Below are 18,085 nucleotides of genomic sequence, written 5' to 3'. Positions count from 1 at the left end.
GGCAGTACTCCGAGTTTCGACCAGGTATGTTACTGATTTTGAGGTCAAAATCCTAAAAAGGTGGGGTGAATGTAAGAACCCGCACCGTTAATTAAGGAATTCAATTAATAAATTATGACAAAATAAAAAATGATTTCATAATTGACCCTAATAATTATTATGAGGCTTTAATAATTATAGTAAGTGAGTAATAATGCTGAAAGTCGTTTTTCGGAAGAAAAGTGTAGATACCGGTTCTGCTAGTCGGTATAAATGTGTACCGAAAAAGTATCCCGTAAAATTATAATAAGTTCATGATAATTACTAGAATAATATTTAGGACTTGTAAAACGAGTTTCAAGTCCAAATAATGAGAACTGGTGCTAGAAACTACTGGCTTTGAAAAGCGCGTACCGGAAAGGTGCTCAGAAAATTATAAGAAAAATATGATAACTCTTGTAAAAATGTGTAGTTTCAGATTCCAAAGTTTTGGATTAAAATGCTAAGCGTAGCATTTAAAGTCAATAGTGTGCGTTTAATTGTTAAACCACTATATATAGCCTTATGATTGACACATAACCCTAGGACCTCAGTTTTTGTGCGTGAGAGTGGCTGACCAGAACCTTGGAACACTGTTCCATAGGCTTCTCTTCTCTTTTCTTGAGGCTTGAAGCCATTTTCTTCACACTTTCTTCTTGTAGACACCTTGAGTGAGTGGGAAACACTATGGTGAGTGTGTTGGGAGCATCATTCTGGATTTTTACCTCTGTTTGGAGGGTCCTTGGTTGCTGACTTTGGGGGTTGAGAGTGTTGAGCCATTGTGGTGGCATTTTGGAGCTTAAAGAAGCTTCTTTGTGAAGAAAGGACCAACCTTTTGTGTTGCATTTTCGTACACCTTATTCCAGAACCTGTAGAGGCAGTGTGGTGAGCTCCAAGAGCCATTGATCCTCTGTTTTGAGCTTTGGTGAGTTGTACCTACCTTGAGCTTGTGTTTTAATGGGTTAAAGGTGTGATCTTTGCATGTTTAATGAGTTAATCAAGTAACCAACTGGGGTGTGAACCTTAATCAGTATAAAGATGCATGCTTTAACGTAATTAAGTGTTAAAAATGGAACCTTGGAAGGATATCTTCACGAAATGCATTTTCTGCATTCTGTCGTGAAATATCCGGATATGTGCCCGTGAAATATCTGGATATTGGATATCCGGATATGGTATCCGGATATGTGATATCCGGATATGGGTTTTGGGTATCCGGATATTAGATATCCGGATATGGGATTCTGGATATCCGGATATTGCATATCCGGATATGTCCAGTGAGATATCCGGATATTGCATATCCGGATATGGTCCCGAGGAATATCCGGATATTATGGATTTGCGATGAACAGTAGCGTACTGTTCATCCAGAACTGATGTTTGGGTTTGATCCGGATATGGTCCCGAGGAATATCCGGATATTATGGGTTTGCGATGAACAGTAGCGTACTGTTCATCCAGAACTGATGTTTGGGTTTGTGGACCCTAGTGTGATGAAGTTGAACTTCTGTAATTAATTATCTAAGTCAGAATCTAAGTGATTAAGGGCTTATGGCTTGGTGAGATGCCTTAAGACATAAAGCGTAATAAAAGGCGTTGTCTTTAAGTTATATACTTGTAGAGTATTATTATTGATATAGTATTGGTCCAGAACAGATTGTGAATCTGTTGTGTTTGGACTTTGAGTTGTGGACTCTTGGCTTTGGGTGTTAGCTTGCAAGGTAAGCTTTCGTGTCCTCGGTTTAGCCATATTGTGGTTCCACCATGTCCCATGGGGGTATGGTTATATGCATGTTGTGTTACATGCTTTGGATATTTGAAATGCTGTTGAGTTTTATGTGTAATGGCTTTTAATATGCATGTGTTGTTTCATCTTGACGGTAAGCCTGAGTATGTGGCGTCATACGATATGGTGATCCGGGGTGAATGCAAGTGGCGTCTTGCACTAGTGTGGGTATTTGGCGTATATAAATCCTGCATTTCTCTGGCCAGTAGAATAGAATTGACACACATGACATGATTATCTGCTGCATTACACTGTTTTAGAAATGATATTGATGAACTGCTTTTAAACTTATATTGCACATGTAAGTGAGCTTGGGGTGGAAGATCCTTGAGGATCCCTTGTCTTACTGAGATTTCTTGTTTAGAGATCTCACCCCACGTTTGGGGAATGCTTATTTCAGGATCAGGTAGTATGGTGACTGATGCCTCTGGCGGCAGGAGGCCAGAGCTTAGTTGATGATATTATGTTGTATTGCTGCCATGACTGGATTTGGATATTGTTTATGTTTTCCGCTATTTATGATTATGTTGTTGTTGAGATTGATGTTGGGCGTGTTGCCTTATTTGAGTGAGCATGGGGATTGTCTATGACACTTTATGTTAGTACTTTTAGATTGGAGTTGTATAACGTGGTAGTTGGTCCGGACTACTTGTGATAGTTCCGTGATTTCTAGAGACACACTTTTATTATCTATTTTATGAGGTATTTCAGTTAGCTGTTTTATTGCAATTACATACAGGCGATGCTTTTTTGATTGATTAATAAGCAAGTTGGTAATGATAATGACATCATAATTAAAAAGAAAAAGATATTCCGCATTTTTAATTAAACGCTGCTTAATACGATAGTATGATAACATTACCGGATATATACGGGGTGTTACACAATCCAAAAAGGGAAATTTTTGGAACTTAAATAGAAATACAAAAAAAAACCTGGATTCAAATGGAAGAAAACTTTCTTCATTTAAAAAAAAAGAATACCGACTTGGGTACTCCTGTTGCACTAAAAAAATTTTTGTTGAGTGCGTGAACTTTTTTGGTACTACGGATGTACCTACATCTCATCCAAAAAATCATTGGTGGGAGAACTTTTTTAGTAAAACGAATATACCTACATTCAATCCAAAAAGGAAATTTTTTTAGGACTTAAATGAAAATACAAATAAAAATATGGATTTAAATAGAAGAAAACTTTCTCCGTTTAAAACAAAGATTATCGACTTAGGTATTCCTGCTGCATTGAAGAAATTTCAGTTGGGTGGGGGAACTTTTTTTATACTACGGATGTACTTATATCCAATATAAAAGAAAATTTTTTTGGGACTTAAATGAAAATACTAATAAAAATCTAGATTCAAATGATTTCTCCATTTAAAAAAAAAAAGTGCGAAAGAATATCTGTGTGCCAAATGGCTCATAGTGATTCGTCTCCTATGTAGATGTATACCCTCTTATATCAACTTGGATAGTATGACCCTTGCATGTCCCATTTCATTATAGGGTATTTTAGTTCTCCTGTGATAGGAAAGTTCACATCTCCTGCTGTAGTTGAACTTTAGATTTGGGGCCCATTTTTAATAAAAAAATAAAATAAAAAATATAATATGTTATACTGTAGCGTGTGTGCTGGAAGGAGTTGCGTTTTCCTGCAACATTAGAAACTCAACCCCATTCATTATAATGATGAAACTGTTAAAATTTTCGATAAAGAATTTCAAATTTGGCGTTGAATGGGTCAAAAGTTTGTAATATAAATACAAACAAACTTAGTTAATATCTTTATCTGTATCTCTCTTATTTATTATGATATTGATGTATTATATAAAATTTCATTTAGGGAGTGTTTGGTACATGAAAAAATTTTAGATTCCCGAAAAACTGACATTGAGAATCTTATTTGCCCACATTTGATATAAGGATTGTGAAAATTTTCTCGGATAAATCACATTCCTGGGATTTCATTGTGAAGCCAAATTGTGAACGAAACTCCCAGGGAAGAGTACCACCGGGTGGGTGGTGTAACGCCTGACAACTTGCAAGGATCAACGACTGTCCCCACACACTAACATGAGACTTTTCAGCGTGCTTTGTCCTCACTCGCACACTTCCCGGGAAAACTTCCCAGGAGGTCACCCATCCCAGAATTGTTCCAAGTCAAGCACGCTTAACTGTGGAGTTCTTCCGATCCGGGCTACCGAAAAGCAGATGCATCTTGTTAGTATAGGTAGTACCAATTAATTCTTATAAGCCATTCCCAACTGTACCGTCCCATACCAGCACAGTCTCTGGAATCCCTCTCTTTCGGGTGTTGATTCGATTCATTCATGCACCCCCGTCCCTAGAAGCCTACCAGGAGCCGCTCCTTGTCCTTGCCCTTTCGCACCGGCGATCACTCCCCGCCCTCGTCAGCGCCCGGGATGTTACATGCCCACCAGCTTCCACCTGGTTCGTCCTCGAACCACACCGTACTGGAAGAGAGGCCCTGCTCTGATACCACTTGTAACGCCTGGCAACTTGCAAGGATCAATGACTGTCCCCACACACTAACACGAGACTTTTCAGCGTGCTTTGTCCTCACTCGCACACTTCCCGGGAAAACTTCCCAGGAGGTCACCCATCCTAGAATTGCTCCAAGTCAAGCACGCTTAACTGTGGAGTTCTTCCGATCCGGGCTACCGAAAAGCAGATGCAACTTGTTAGTATAGGTAGTACCAATTAATTCTTATAAGTAATTCCCAACTGTACCGACCCATACCAGCACAGTCTCTGAAATCCCTCTCTTTCGGGTGTTGATTCGATTCATTCATGCACCCCCGTCCCTATAAGCCTACCAGGAGCCGCTCCTTGTCCATGCCCTTTCGCACTGGTGATCACTCCCCGCCCTCGTCAGCGCCCGGGATGTTACATGCCCACCAGCTTCCACCTGGTTCGTCCTCGAACAGCACCGTACTGGAAGAGAGGCCCTGCTCTGATACCACTTGTAACGCCTGTCAACTTGCAAGGTTCAATGACTGTCCCCACACACTAACACGAGACTTTTCAGCGTGCTTTGTCCTCACTCGCACACTTCCCGAGAAAACTTCCCAGGAGGTCACCTATCCCAGAATTGCTCCAAGTCAAGCACGCTTAACTGTGGAGTTCTTCCGATCCGGGCTACCGAAAAGCAGATGCATCTTGTTAGTATAGGTAGTACCAATTAATTCTTATAAGCCATTCCCAACTGCACCGTCCCATACCAGCACAGTCTCTGGAATCTCTCTCTTTCGAGTGTTGATTCGATTCATTCATGCACCTCCGTCCCTAGAAGCCTGCCAGGAGTCTCTCCTTGTCCATGCCCTTTCGCACCGACGATCACTCCCCGCCCTTGTCAGCGCCTGGGATGTTACAGGTGGTATTGTTGGAATTCCACACAGTGGGAAATTTTTCGCAAATTTTTGGGACAAAATGCCTGTGTTTTTTGGACAATAAGGCGAATTTCGCACCTAGTTGAGACACCATGCAACCCATTCACCCCCAACAAGAGATGAAGCAACTCAAACTCATTTGATGGTTAAAGAAACTCTAAGTGCATTTGTGGTTTGCTGATATCAAGCCGAAAGTGGTTTTTTGTCAAGGCTTTTTGATCCGTGTATCATGAACCATGTGTATGCTCTTCAAGTTTCGAGCTTTTCTGGGTTTTGGTGGATTTTTCTGGGTAAGTGACGATGGAGAAAGAAGAGTGGTAGAGTGCAGATTACAGTGAGGGTGAAGGGTTTTGTCTCAGTAAAGATGATAAAATTGGATTTTTTGGCCCACTAAAAATTTGCAGAGTTCTACAAAAATTTCCCAAATATTTTAGATTTTGTTTTGCTGAGTGTTGATTTTGTTTTCTGGATGATTATGTAAAATTTTATAATTAATTTAAGGGTTCGCTTTTTCAACAGTTACTGCAGATAAGTTATCTGCAGTAAGCCCAATACGACGTCGTTTTGGGGCGGAAATCATGGTGTTTTTTTAATTTTTAATTTATTTTAGGGGTATAATAGTCTTTATATTTATAATTTTTTAAGATTTCAATACCAAAATGACGTCGTTTTGGGAATAAATGCAGACAACTTATCTGCATTAACTGCAAAAACATTTTTCCCTTAATTTAAATTGGAAAAGTTTTGAAAAAAAATGATGGGTAAGGTTAGTTTTGTAAAATTACCCCACATTCCCAGTAATATTTGACAATCAGCCAAACATAGAATCACAAAACTTAAGCCAATATTTCTGATAGTATTTTGACCTACCAAATAGCTTTTTGGTAACATTTATGAGAAAATCACTTTCCCAGCATATTCCTGGGAATCATGATTTATGGCTTCATTCTTTTAGCATGTTAATGCCCATTGGTGTTGCAAAAGTTCCCTTTTGAAGTCCTGGAAAGGAAGATGCATCTTGGGTTGACATATAGTTAGACTTGTCAGATATATTTGGTCATATGGGATTTCCCTATTCTCTCCCCCGATTGAGATATCCTCCCTTTCACCTCGGATTGATTGAATCATCAAAAAATTAGAGGGTGAAGTGTAATGAAGTGCAATTAGATCGATTTGTTGGTTTTTTTGTTGTTGGGGGGAGGTATCTAGATTATTATTATTATTATTATATATATTATTATATAAATTTAAATTTAAAATAATTTATGGTTTGCTTGATAGAACCAATCAAATGAAGCACTAGGCTCTGTTTAAAAAAACAATTGGTAATATATCTACGATTACTACTTCTATTATCTTTCATATATTTGGAAGAAAATATGAAATACAAAATTCAAAAAAAGAAAGAAGTAGGAACAAAAAATATGGTATTGTAGTATTTGTCCTATATGTGCAAATAAAAATCGGGCGGATCTTTACTCAGAGTAGAAAATAAACCTAAAAGAATTTAGCAAACCCATTCAAAAACAAGAAAATGACATTGTGATTTAGGTTTGATCTCGACGAAAACAATACATCAATGAGAAGTTCATTCAATAAGGTTAGAACATTTTTTTATTATATTTTATTATAATAGAGGATATGTAAATATAGATATAATATAACTAATAAAGGCATCAAAAGTTGATCTTTCTTGAAATAAAAATGTAAGAAAATAGACCTTTTGTTTGAAGTTCGAAAAAGTCCATTTATGATTATCAATATGAAAAAGGGTTGAGATTGACACATTGATTCCTTTTTGCAAATTTTGGTGAACCGTATGCATCAAAAGGTGCTTGTACGGCTCTTAATGGATCTAATTTGATATGAATCAATGGACTTTATCGAGAAAGACTACTTTTTTTAAGCCAAGAGGTTGATAGTGAGATATCGAATCAAATTATTGGCCTTATAGTATATCTTAGTATAGAGGACGATAACCAAGATTTGTGCCTATTTATAAATTCTCCGGACGGATGGGTAATACCTGGAATAGCTATTTTTTGATACTATGCAATTTGAACAACCATATTTACAAACAGTATGCATGGGATTAGCCGCTTCAATAGGATCTTTTATTTTAGCAAGAGGAGAAATTACCAAACGTTTAGCATTCCCTCACGCTTAGCGCCAATGAGTTTTTTATTGGAAGAAAAAAAGAAGATTGTCTTTGCCATAAGAAAATTAAGTAATAATAGCATTGCATTTTAAGTTCGATATGCAATTTTTTCAACATTCGATTATCTATTGAAAGAGTAGTATGAAAAATGGGGGTATTTACGATTTTTTCTGTTCTATCAAGAGCCTATTTCGCTGTCACAAAATTCTTTGTTTTTCAGTTTTCACACAGGAAAGCTTTAAACAAGATTTATGTTACGAAAAAATATGAAAAAATATGAAAAAATAACAATTATTTTTTTTATAACTATTGGGATAAAAAAAGAAACTTTTGGATTGTTGAATAAGAGACGAGAGAAAATAAGAAAGCAACGGAAGCATTATAATATTTTTAAAATACTCCCAAATAAAAAAGAAGATTGGTTATTGAATCATTTATGGATTTGGGATATCAGAGAGCCGGCATATTTTTTATTTTTTCTATAGAAGGTAAAAAGAAATTTCACACCCATAGCATAGTAGAGTCATATGCAATATGAAAAAGAGGCCAGTACTATTGTTCAATTCTATCTTTGTTTTCTTTATATTGTTCTTGTTGTTTACTCAACTTATGGTGCAGGAGAAAGGAAACTGTATGTTAGATCATCGGAGTAATGATACATCAACCCACTAGTTCTTTTTATGAGGTACAAACAGGAAATTTTTTACTAAAATCAGAAGAACTACTAAAATTATGCAAAATTATCACATGGATTTATGTACAAAATACATGATTCTCAAGGAAAAAAAATTTCCTGTATCAAACGCTGGTTAAGATTATTCATTTTCCCTTGAAAAAGGAAGTGAGTAATTAATAACAGAACTTTCAAATCAAATCAAAGAAGTTTCAAACTTTAAAAAGATTTACTTTTTTTTATTATTATTTTCTTAATATAATAAATAATTTACTTTTCAATATTTTTATTTATTAATTAGTGAGGGAGGGAGAAATAATTGTGTAAACCTTATACCTATGCAAGCGAAGCAGATTAAATCAATCAACAATAAACGTATTATCACTATGTATTACATAATAACATAAATCTTTGTGCAACCTCATAAGTATTATAAATTTATTTATTCTTACTCCGACGGTTCTTTTTAATCCATCTTTTAAGGTTATTACACTATACCTATTCGACCGAGTTTAACCTCAAACTTTAAAATTTTAATATTTTCTCTCATATATTATTCAATATAAACATGGCGTATGAGGTAATACCAATCGTTTATGAATAAATCAATAATTATATTTTTAAGGGTACTCGTGATACTCGCCCTCCGGCCAGGTATACAGTCAATATTAGTTATTATCGTCTTTCTCCATCATATTTTGCTTGTCTTTCCTCTTAGTCCTCTGTCTCTGTTCCTAAGACTATAGGTGATGCACTTTCACATTCGGGATGGAGACAAGCTATGATTGATGAGATGAGTGCTCTTCATCATAATGGCACATGAGATCTGGTGCCTCTTCCTTCTGGAAAATCTGTTGTTGGTTGCAGATGGATTTATGCTGTTAAGGTTGGACCTGATGGTCAAGTGGATCGTCTTAAAGCTCGCTTGGTGGCAAAGGGTTTTACTCAGGTCTTTGGCTTGGATTTTATTGATACTTTTTCTCATGTGGCGAAAATGTCTACTGTCCGCCTTTTTATTGTTATGGCTGCTATTCGCCATTGCCTCTCTACCAACTGGATATCAAGAATGCTTTTCTTCATGGTGATCTTGAGGAAGAAATTTATATGGAGCAACCTCCTGGATTTGTTGCTTAGGGGGAGTCAGGTCTTGTTTGTCGTCTTTGGAAGTCTCTCTATGGCCTCAAACAATCTCCAAGAGCATGGTTTGGAAAATTTAGCAGTGTTATTCAACAATTTGGCATGTCTCAGAGTGCAGCTGATCATTCTCTCTTTTATCGACATTCTGTTTCTGGATCTATTTATCTGGTAGTATATGTGGATGATATTGTCATCACAGGCAGTGATCGGCATGAGATCACTCGATTGAAACAACACTTATGTCATCACTTTCAGACTAAGGATCTTGGGAACTTCGATACTTCTTAGGAATCGAGGTGGCCCAATCTAAAACTGGTGTTGTAATATCTCAGAGGAAATATGCTCTGGATATTCTTGAAGAAACTGCTCTGTTAAATTCAAAATCTGTTGATACTCCTATGGATCCAAGTATCAAGCTTCTACCAAATCAGGGGGAGCCCTTTTCAGATCCTGAGCAGTATAGAAGATTGGTTGGAAAATTGAACTACCTCACAGTCACTCGGCCTGATATTTCCTTTGCAGTTAGTGTTGTCAGTTAATTTCTCAATTCTCCATGTCAAGAACATTGGAATGCAGTCATTCGTATTCTTAAGTATATTAAGGCATCTCTAGGAAAAGGCCTTGAATATGAAGATAAAGGTCATGATAAAGTGGTTGGGTACTATGATGCTGATTGGGCTGGTTGTCCAGCTGATAGGAGATCTACTTCCGGGTACTGTGTCTCTGTTGGAGGCAACTTGATTTCCTGGAAGAGTAAGAAACAAAGCGTAGTTGCCAGGTCAAGTGCTGAAGCAGAATACCGCTCAATGGCGACTACTACTTGTGAGCTCATCTGGCTTAAACAGCTTCTCAAAGAGCTTAAGTTTGGAGACATTGGACAGGAAACTCTCATTTGTGATAATCGAGCTAGCTTTTGGGGTGGTGTATCTCAAGGTTCTTTACATGGTATCAGAGCCTCGCCGCCCCCCACTTTTTCTTGTGACGTTTCTTAGCACAGGTAGGCTGGGTCTGTTGCATTGTCCACTCTTTAAGCCCAATGGGCTCGTGTGAGGGGGCGTGTTGAGATATATAGTCCCACATTGGTTGTATGTGCAACTAATGTGGAGTTTATATCTCAACAGCGTATGAGGTAATACCAATCGTTTATGAATAAATCAATAATTATATTTTTAATATTTTTTCTTTCATTTTTTATCACTATTAATTTGTTTACAAATAATTAAAATTTTCTCACATCATTTAATTATTATGTTAAATAAAATATGAAAAGGCTCATTAATTTTTTTGTTAAATTATTCAAAGAGTTATTGGAGGCTGAAAATGTTCCAAATAATACAGTTAGGCAACAAAGACTTAAGCACACGTGCAACCTAATGAATTATTATTATTCAGAGTTTGTGAGTGGGTAAGGATGGGATTCTGTGTTGGGAGTTGCAAACGACAGGTGGTGCTACAGTTGTTAAGCCAACCTGAGACTCAATTAATTAAGGGGAAAGTACTTCTTATGTGAGTGTAGAAGGAAAAAAGTGCAGCAACACTTACTTTTATTAGGATACACGTCCGAATTCTGGTTTTTTTTTTTTTTTTTATAGAATCTGCACGTGTATCCTAGAATCCGCACGTGTATCCTAATGTTAAAAATTTACTACAACTTTTCTCATCAGCGGTCACGTAAGAAGCCACGGACCCATTAATTAAATGCTGTAATGCAAACTGTAGAATGAGTAATTGAACCACAAAGCTCAATTATTGGCGGTGACACACAGATTAACAAATGCTAGCTTTGACAGTACAGCTGATTTTGAACTGCATTTGTTGGTCCCAGTTGTTACCTCCTGCAAAAAAAAATGTAGGACATAGCAATTTTTTTATGGGAAAATATACTCTTATGTTACATAAGATATATCTCTCATGTCACACTCATATAAAAAGATGTGTCCCTCTCTTTTTTTCTTTTTCTTTTTAAAAAAAGTGGTGGATCCCACTTAATTTATCTCACAACATAAGATAACATCTCTTCTATAACATGAGAAAAATAAAGCTCTTTTTTTATATTAGCGCAAGTTTGGAAAAATATTTTCTCCTTTTAAAGGAGAAATTTTTTCTCCTACCAAAGACTCATTCATAGCATAAATGGGTCTCACTTTGAATTTTTTTCTCTCTCCACTATTTTGTAGGCCCCACTTATACTATGTGTCTTTAGTAGGAGAAAAATTTTCTCCTTTTAAAAGGAGAAAGTATTTTCCCTTAAAGTTTAGGAGAAGACATATTAGTAATGTTATTCAACCCGAATTGGTTATCAACTAGGTCAGATATTAGATTAGTAGGTCATTTATTTTGAATATCCAAAGATAAAAATGTCATCAGCCAGGTTAATTCAATTAATACCAAAACCATAAAGATTAACTTTCAATATTAAATTTTGGCATTAAAGTAATAAATTTTTTAAAATTAATTTGATGTCAAAATATGATATTAAAGGGATAGTTTATTATTAAGAATTTACATTAAAGGTATATTTTAGTATATTATTATTAGAGGATTAAATTATAGACCCTTAATTATATTTTGGAAGGATTAAATTTTGTGTTTGCTCTTGTTATGGAAAAAAAAATTGTGTTTGTCTGTACAAAAAAAAAAATTGTGTTTGTTCTAAAATTAATGGAAAGATGGACTCTTTTATTCTTACATCCAAGTGATTATAACTTAAAGTAAAATGTATTCAGGATGATACTAAAGAGAGAAACTAAAAAAAAAAAAAAAAATTGTATAAAAGTATCAATTTAAATTCTATGCAAATTTATAGACAAATATAATTATAAAAAATGTTTGTTTTTATCCTTCCATTTTTCAAGAATTGATTATTGACGGGTTCAACTTCAATTCAATTCGACTTTTCTTTCATTTTCTTGCAACCTGATATATCAATTATTCAACAACATATAGGTGTCTTTCAAAAAAAAAAAAAACAACATATAGGTCTTTCTGGTGCTACGTTTTGTCAGAGAAGAAGAAAGCACACGTATGTGTTGGTGATCGTCAGGCTCAAGACAATGCACGTTCCCTTTTTCGTATGTCTCTAATCCCCATTTAAGGGATGATAGGAATTCAACCCTTTCGTTTTTTTCTAATCAGGCAATTGCGAAAGATATATCTTCAATTTTTACAGAACGAAAATGAATTATATATTGTCCGTGTTTGGAAATTAAATTATAAAGGAAAGAAGTTACTATAAATAAATTTTGTGTGTGGATATATTGGTGGGAATTGAATAAATAACAGAATACAAACTACACAAACCCCTCTCTAGTACACCAAACCAAGTGGCTTATAATTAATATTTTTAATATATTTAAAAGAATTAAGACAATTACGATTTTTTTAATAGGATATCCAAATCTTATAGTGTTCAAAAACTTGAAAATTTCAATGTATTTTTTATTAGTGTGAATTTTATGTGACTTTTTAAATATTATATCCTACTCACAATCTCATCCTACAAAATTCACACTAATAAAAAAATCTATTGAAATCATCAAATTTTTGAATATTAAAAAAATTTATTCCTTGTTAAAAGTTTGATTGAATACGACTGGATTTAAATATCCTATAAAAAGAATTTTAATTGTACCCTGATTGAATATTATATAACTTTTTTAGATTATTTAAATATTCTAATTGTATACCAATAATTTTTTTTCAAAAAAAATCCGTTAAAATCTTAATTCAATACACCCATTTTATAAATAAATAAGATGTAAAATACTTATTTAAACTTATAAAAAAAATTGGTTCCGGTTTTTTCATCTTAATTCTGACCTGAAAAATTGAGTTGTTGAGTAGAACAGGTAAAAATACAATAACTCCATGTTATCTACTTAGATGGTAGTTAATTAATTTCGTTTTATATCAGGCATGCAACTTTTCTCAACCAATATTCACTTATTCAGGTCTTATTTTTACTTGTATCTGAAGATTGACAATACAGAAAGAACCCCCAATAAAGACAGACAAAAAGAGAGTAAAATACAGTTTTGCATTTTCAATTATATGTATGCCAAATGTCAACTTTAATTCAAGTCAAGGGCCTTCCTCTTTTTATTACAAAAAAAAAGGGCCTTCCTCTTTCACACTTGTTAATTTTTCTTTTCTTGAAAATTTAGATTCCTATTTCAAACTTGGCATTTATGAGTGTCATTGAGTTTGAGTTGTATTATCATTATTTTTTAAATGCAATAATAAGAGTCTCCCTAAAGCGTTGACAATAACGTATCAGGACTTTATTTGTTCTTGATTTGATTCCTGGCTTAATTTGTACCACAAGAGGGTATTGGAACAAAGTCACCTCAATGCCATGAAAATACAACAAATCAACGAGGTTCCACAATTTTGTACCAACTAATAATGCCTGTAATTAATTGCTCAACTCCATTTAAGAATACACATAAATATGGCTTATCTTAACCTAATCATGTGAGCTTGTTTGTACGTTCATCCAACTCGCCACTCCTAATTTATTTATTTTTAAACAAAAAGCTATTAATCTTCGTACCCAACTCTTTCTCCCACATGCAATGCTTTTCTTTTTTATTTTCTTGAGATTTATATGTCAGGTTTCAACTGCCATGGTGCCGTTAGTATATCGACAATGACGGGTTATTCGGATAAGGGCATTTTATATAACAAAATGGTTAATATTAATGCTATGCATTCGTTCAATTATTTCTATTTATAAAAGAACTTATTTATCATTTTCTTTTTTGAATTCGATATAAGGTTATATATAGGAAGTAAAGTTTGTATGAATTTATTCTCCAAAAAAAAAAAAATTTGTATGAATTTATTATAAGCTTGATTTAAAAAATTAAAAAAACACTTGGAATGACACGAAGGGAGAACTATTAGGCAAAACTTGAAAACTATCCTTATCAGTTATCACACCAAAATCAGAAATTGATTTTAAAAAATTACATGTTTATACCAATTGTGTGTTTATTTAATAATCTGAAAGTCTTAAAATCACATTCAGGTTCTCCACTTTGCTTTGAAATTGAGCAAGCCGGTTCGGCCAGTTAGGATTATGTTGTTCCATTAATTTTCCAAAAGAATATTGTAATAATACATAAAAAAAAAATTAGCAAGTAGGATTTAATATTATTAACATATCTTCATAATTATTTTAATAATACTTTTTTCACTATACCTTTCTTTTACAATTGATTTTTGGATCACTTATGCTCGTTGTTTAATGAGCTCAAATGTGTGTCTATATATACGATATATGTTATTGTACTTATTTTTTTTATGTCTATTTTATCCACCACTTTCCAATACCGTTATATCATAATCTTAAATAACATTTATCATTTCCCTTTTCTCTTGAGATTCTAATTTAACAATGTTGGAGAATGGTAGGTTAAGTAGGCATGAAAAAAAGGTAGATAGAATAATTTATCCGTATATATATATATATATATATATATATATATATATATATATATATATATATATATCTATATATATATATATATATATATATATGAGGCAGGATCCTTTGACACCGGTGTCAAGGAAAAAGTTTGACACCTCATCTGAGAACCGTTAGATTAAAAAAAATCAATGGTGTCACATGTTTACAAATCAGAATCGTTGATTTTTTTTAATCTATCGGTTCTCATATGAGGTGTCAAACTTTTTCTTGACACCGGTGTCAAATGATCCTGCCTCTATATATATATATATATATATATATATATATATATATATATATATATATATATATCATTTGACACCGGTATTAAACAAAAAAAAAATTGACATCTCATCTAAGAGTCATTGATCTTATATTGATCTAACGACTCTGATTTGTAAACATGTGACACTGTTAATCTGTCTTGATCTAATGACTTTTAAATGAAGTGTCAAACTTTTAATTTGATATCAATTATATATATATGTGTGTGTGTGTGTAGATTTTATATTTCTATAGTTGCTATACGTGTAGCAATCAAATACTTGCCATATATATACGTGAAAACATTAAATGCAGAGAATCATAACCATACACCTATCGTCGTTGTAAGTAAAGCGGCTGCAGAAATGATTTTACTATATATATATATATATATATATATATATATATATATATATATATGGGGACAGATACGTTTATAAAAAAAATTTACAAATTTTCGCAAATTACTCTATGTACTCCCGAAAATACATAGTATAATCTAGTGTACTTTTGGGAGTACATAGTATAGTTTGTCAACAAAAAAATTTATAAATATAGGCCCTTTCCATATATAAGTTTTAGAAAATGAGCTACTCATTTGAATTATAGTTAACGATATGCGCTTTCTATCTTAATTGTTTGAATTTAAATGGTGAAGGGTTTGGATAGTGTCTGTGAAGTCATAGATTCAAATCACAGTGCTATCATATATGTAAAAAGAAAGGAATTTTTTTTAGGAGATACAGAGTTATTCTAATTTCTAAATGAATCAGGCTAATACGAAAAGTCTGCCCTTAAAACTTGGAATGAAAATCTTATCTCCATTTACGTAAAAGCGGCTTAGCTATGCTTTAAAAAAAATTATCCTTTTGTTATCAAAAAAAAAAAAAAAAAAATTATCCTTTTAGGTATTAAATCTAGTGATCGATATTTTTGCAAAGTAAGCAACACTCTTTGTCTCTTTCCAAGTTCCAACCTAGCTAAAAAAAATTAGGACTCTTTCCACGTAAGAAAAAAAAAAGGAAAAAAAAAAAAAAAGAACCGCCCAACATAGGAGTTTTTAAATGGAAGATTGGTTGGCCACCCTTCAAAGTTACGCCAGGTTAATGTCCTAAACATGAATATTAACAATATATATTTTCTTATAATATTTTATGAATCGGATTATACTTACAATTTCTTCTTCATGTTAAAATGATTTATAATATATAGAATTATTTAAATAAAGCCTACGGGTAGCTGAGTTAACAACTGAGCTCCTAAAAATTTACTTGGGTTAAGGGTTCAAACCTCGCTTCAAACAAATTCTTGAAAAAAAAATTGGGGTCAGAGATTCTTCCGGTTGTGAAGTTCAATGCACCTGCTGTCCCTTCGAGGCCATACTCCGAGAACAAAGTAATTGGAAGAGATTGAATAAGAATACCTTCAGGTTATACCAAAAAAAAAAAAAAATATTTAACATTTACCGAACACTTCAACTTAAATATAATTGCACTAAAAATTTATGAAAAAATAATATTGTATAACTAATATATGAAGAAATTGGTAAGGTCTCTAGTTCATTTTCTAGCCAAAACAATTTGAGCCAGTGACAAAAACCTTCACCCTAAACCAAAGGGATTAGTCTTATCCAAATGAGTTGAGTCACTTTTGGGAAACCAAAAACAAAATTATGAAGAGATTATTATTTGAAGTGAAGTAAAATTATAAGGAAGTAAAACATATAAAAAAAAAAAAATTGGATCACCAAAAAAAAAACATATATAAAAAACAAGTGTAATATGAATATGTAAAAGAAAAAAACTTATTATCGTAAGTTAGGAATTAGGGTCCCTACTCCGAAGGCAGGGTCTAGTTCCAACTTCCAAGTTCCAATCCTATATATATCCGGTTGTAGCTACAAAGACCTGTATAGTTTCTTCAGCTTTGAATCGTTGAAAGACACATAAAAATGGGTTATTGTGTGTTGAATGTGTTTCTGATTTTGGCATCATTGGTCTGTGCTGCACTATGCGCCACTCCACCGAGGCCAGTGGATGTACCATTCGGACGAAACTATGTCCCCACTTGGGCTTATGATCACATCAAATACTTCAATGGAGGTTCTGAGATTCAACTTCTTCTTGACAAATATACTGGTGCGTATTATATCCCTACCTTAACTATCCCTTATCTATATATGTAGTTTTAAACTTGGTATATTATTTACTTATGTTTCACAATTCGTACAATTTTGAACAGGTACTGGCTTTCAGTCCAAAGGATCATACTTGTTTGGTCACTTCAGCATGGACATAAAGATGGTTCCTGGCGATTCAGCTGGCACTGTCACTGCTTTCTATGTATGCCCAAAATAAAAAGTTTTTTTTTTTTCAACCAATTTGTTTATTTGCATAGAGGGTTATTTAGTTTTTATGTTATATGTGAATATGACATTTGATATGATTGGAACTACATAGTTATCTTCTCAAAACTCGGAGCATGATGAGATAGACTTTGAGTTCTTAGGGAACAGAACAGGACAACCTTACATTTTACAAACTAATGTGTTCACTGGAGGCAAGGGAGACAGAGAACAAAGAATTAACCTCTGGTTTGATCCTACAAAAGCCTATCACAGATACTCAGTTCTATGGAACATGTATCAGATTGTGTAAGTAAAGAACCAAAATCATGCTAAATTTTTGGATAGAAAAGTTAAAACACAAGTTTTCATTAAGTAAACTATACTTAATGTCAAAAATCTAAATGTGGGGTTTGTGCAGGTTCTTTGTGGATGATATCCCAATCAGGGTGTTCAAGAACGACAATGATTTGGGAGTAAAATTCCCATTTAACCAACCCATGAAGATATACAATAGCTTGTGGAATGCTGATGATTGGGCCACAAGGGGTGGTTTGGAGAAAACAGATTGGTCAAAAGCACCCTTTATAGCAACCTATAAGGGGTTCCATATTGATGGTTGTGAGGTCTCTGTGAATGCAAGGTTCTGTGACACACAGGGTAAGAGATGGTGGGATCAACAAGAGTTTCGTGACCTTGATGCTGCTCAATGGAGAAGGCTCATGTGGGTGCGCAGAAAATTCACCATCTACAACTACTGCGCTGACAAGAAACGCTACCCTCAACTTCCCCCTGAATGCAGAAGAAACCGTGACATTTGAATTTT

General features: G+C 34.0%; 1 protein-coding gene and 1 pseudogene across 1 annotated transcript; both read left to right on the top strand.

Moving 5' to 3' along the window:
* Positions 1 to 6,175: 6,175 nt before the first annotated feature.
* Positions 6,176 to 8,143, top strand: LOC133314845 (ATP-dependent Clp protease proteolytic subunit-like; annotated as a pseudogene).
* Positions 8,144 to 16,866: 8,723 nt separating this feature from the next.
* LOC133314861 (probable xyloglucan endotransglucosylase/hydrolase protein B) lies at positions 16,867 to 18,085 on the top strand. Its single transcript, XM_061516397.1, has 4 exons — positions 16,867 to 17,053; positions 17,157 to 17,257; positions 17,375 to 17,568; positions 17,681 to 18,085. The coding sequence occupies exons 1-4, from the start codon at positions 16,867 to 16,869 to the stop codon at positions 18,078 to 18,080; spliced, it is 882 nt and encodes a 293-aa protein (XP_061372381.1). The 3' UTR covers positions 18,081 to 18,085.

This window comes from Gastrolobium bilobum, unplaced genomic scaffold (assembly GCF_033153095.1).
Source record: "Gastrolobium bilobum isolate Gb01-03AN ecotype WA unplaced genomic scaffold, APGP_CSIRO_Gbil_v1 utg7295, whole genome shotgun sequence".
Lineage (NCBI taxonomy): Eukaryota > Viridiplantae > Streptophyta > Magnoliopsida > Fabales > Fabaceae > Gastrolobium > Gastrolobium bilobum.
Note: the sequence above shows the minus strand (reverse complement) of the source record. Positions and strands in the feature narration are given on the sequence as shown.

Excerpts from the sequence above, each read along its gene's own strand:
- LOC133314861 (XM_061516397.1), top strand. The coding sequence starts at position 16,867 with ATGGGTTATTGTGTGTTGAATGTGTTTCTGATTTTGGCATCATTGGTC. Across the intron at positions 17,054-17,156 it reads TCTTCTTGACAAATATACTG|GTACTGGCTTTCAGTCCAAA; the intron begins GTGCGTATTATA and ends AATTTTGAACAG. Across the intron at positions 17,569-17,680 it reads TGGAACATGTATCAGATTGT|GTTCTTTGTGGATGATATCC; the intron begins GTAAGTAAAGAA and ends GGGTTTGTGCAG.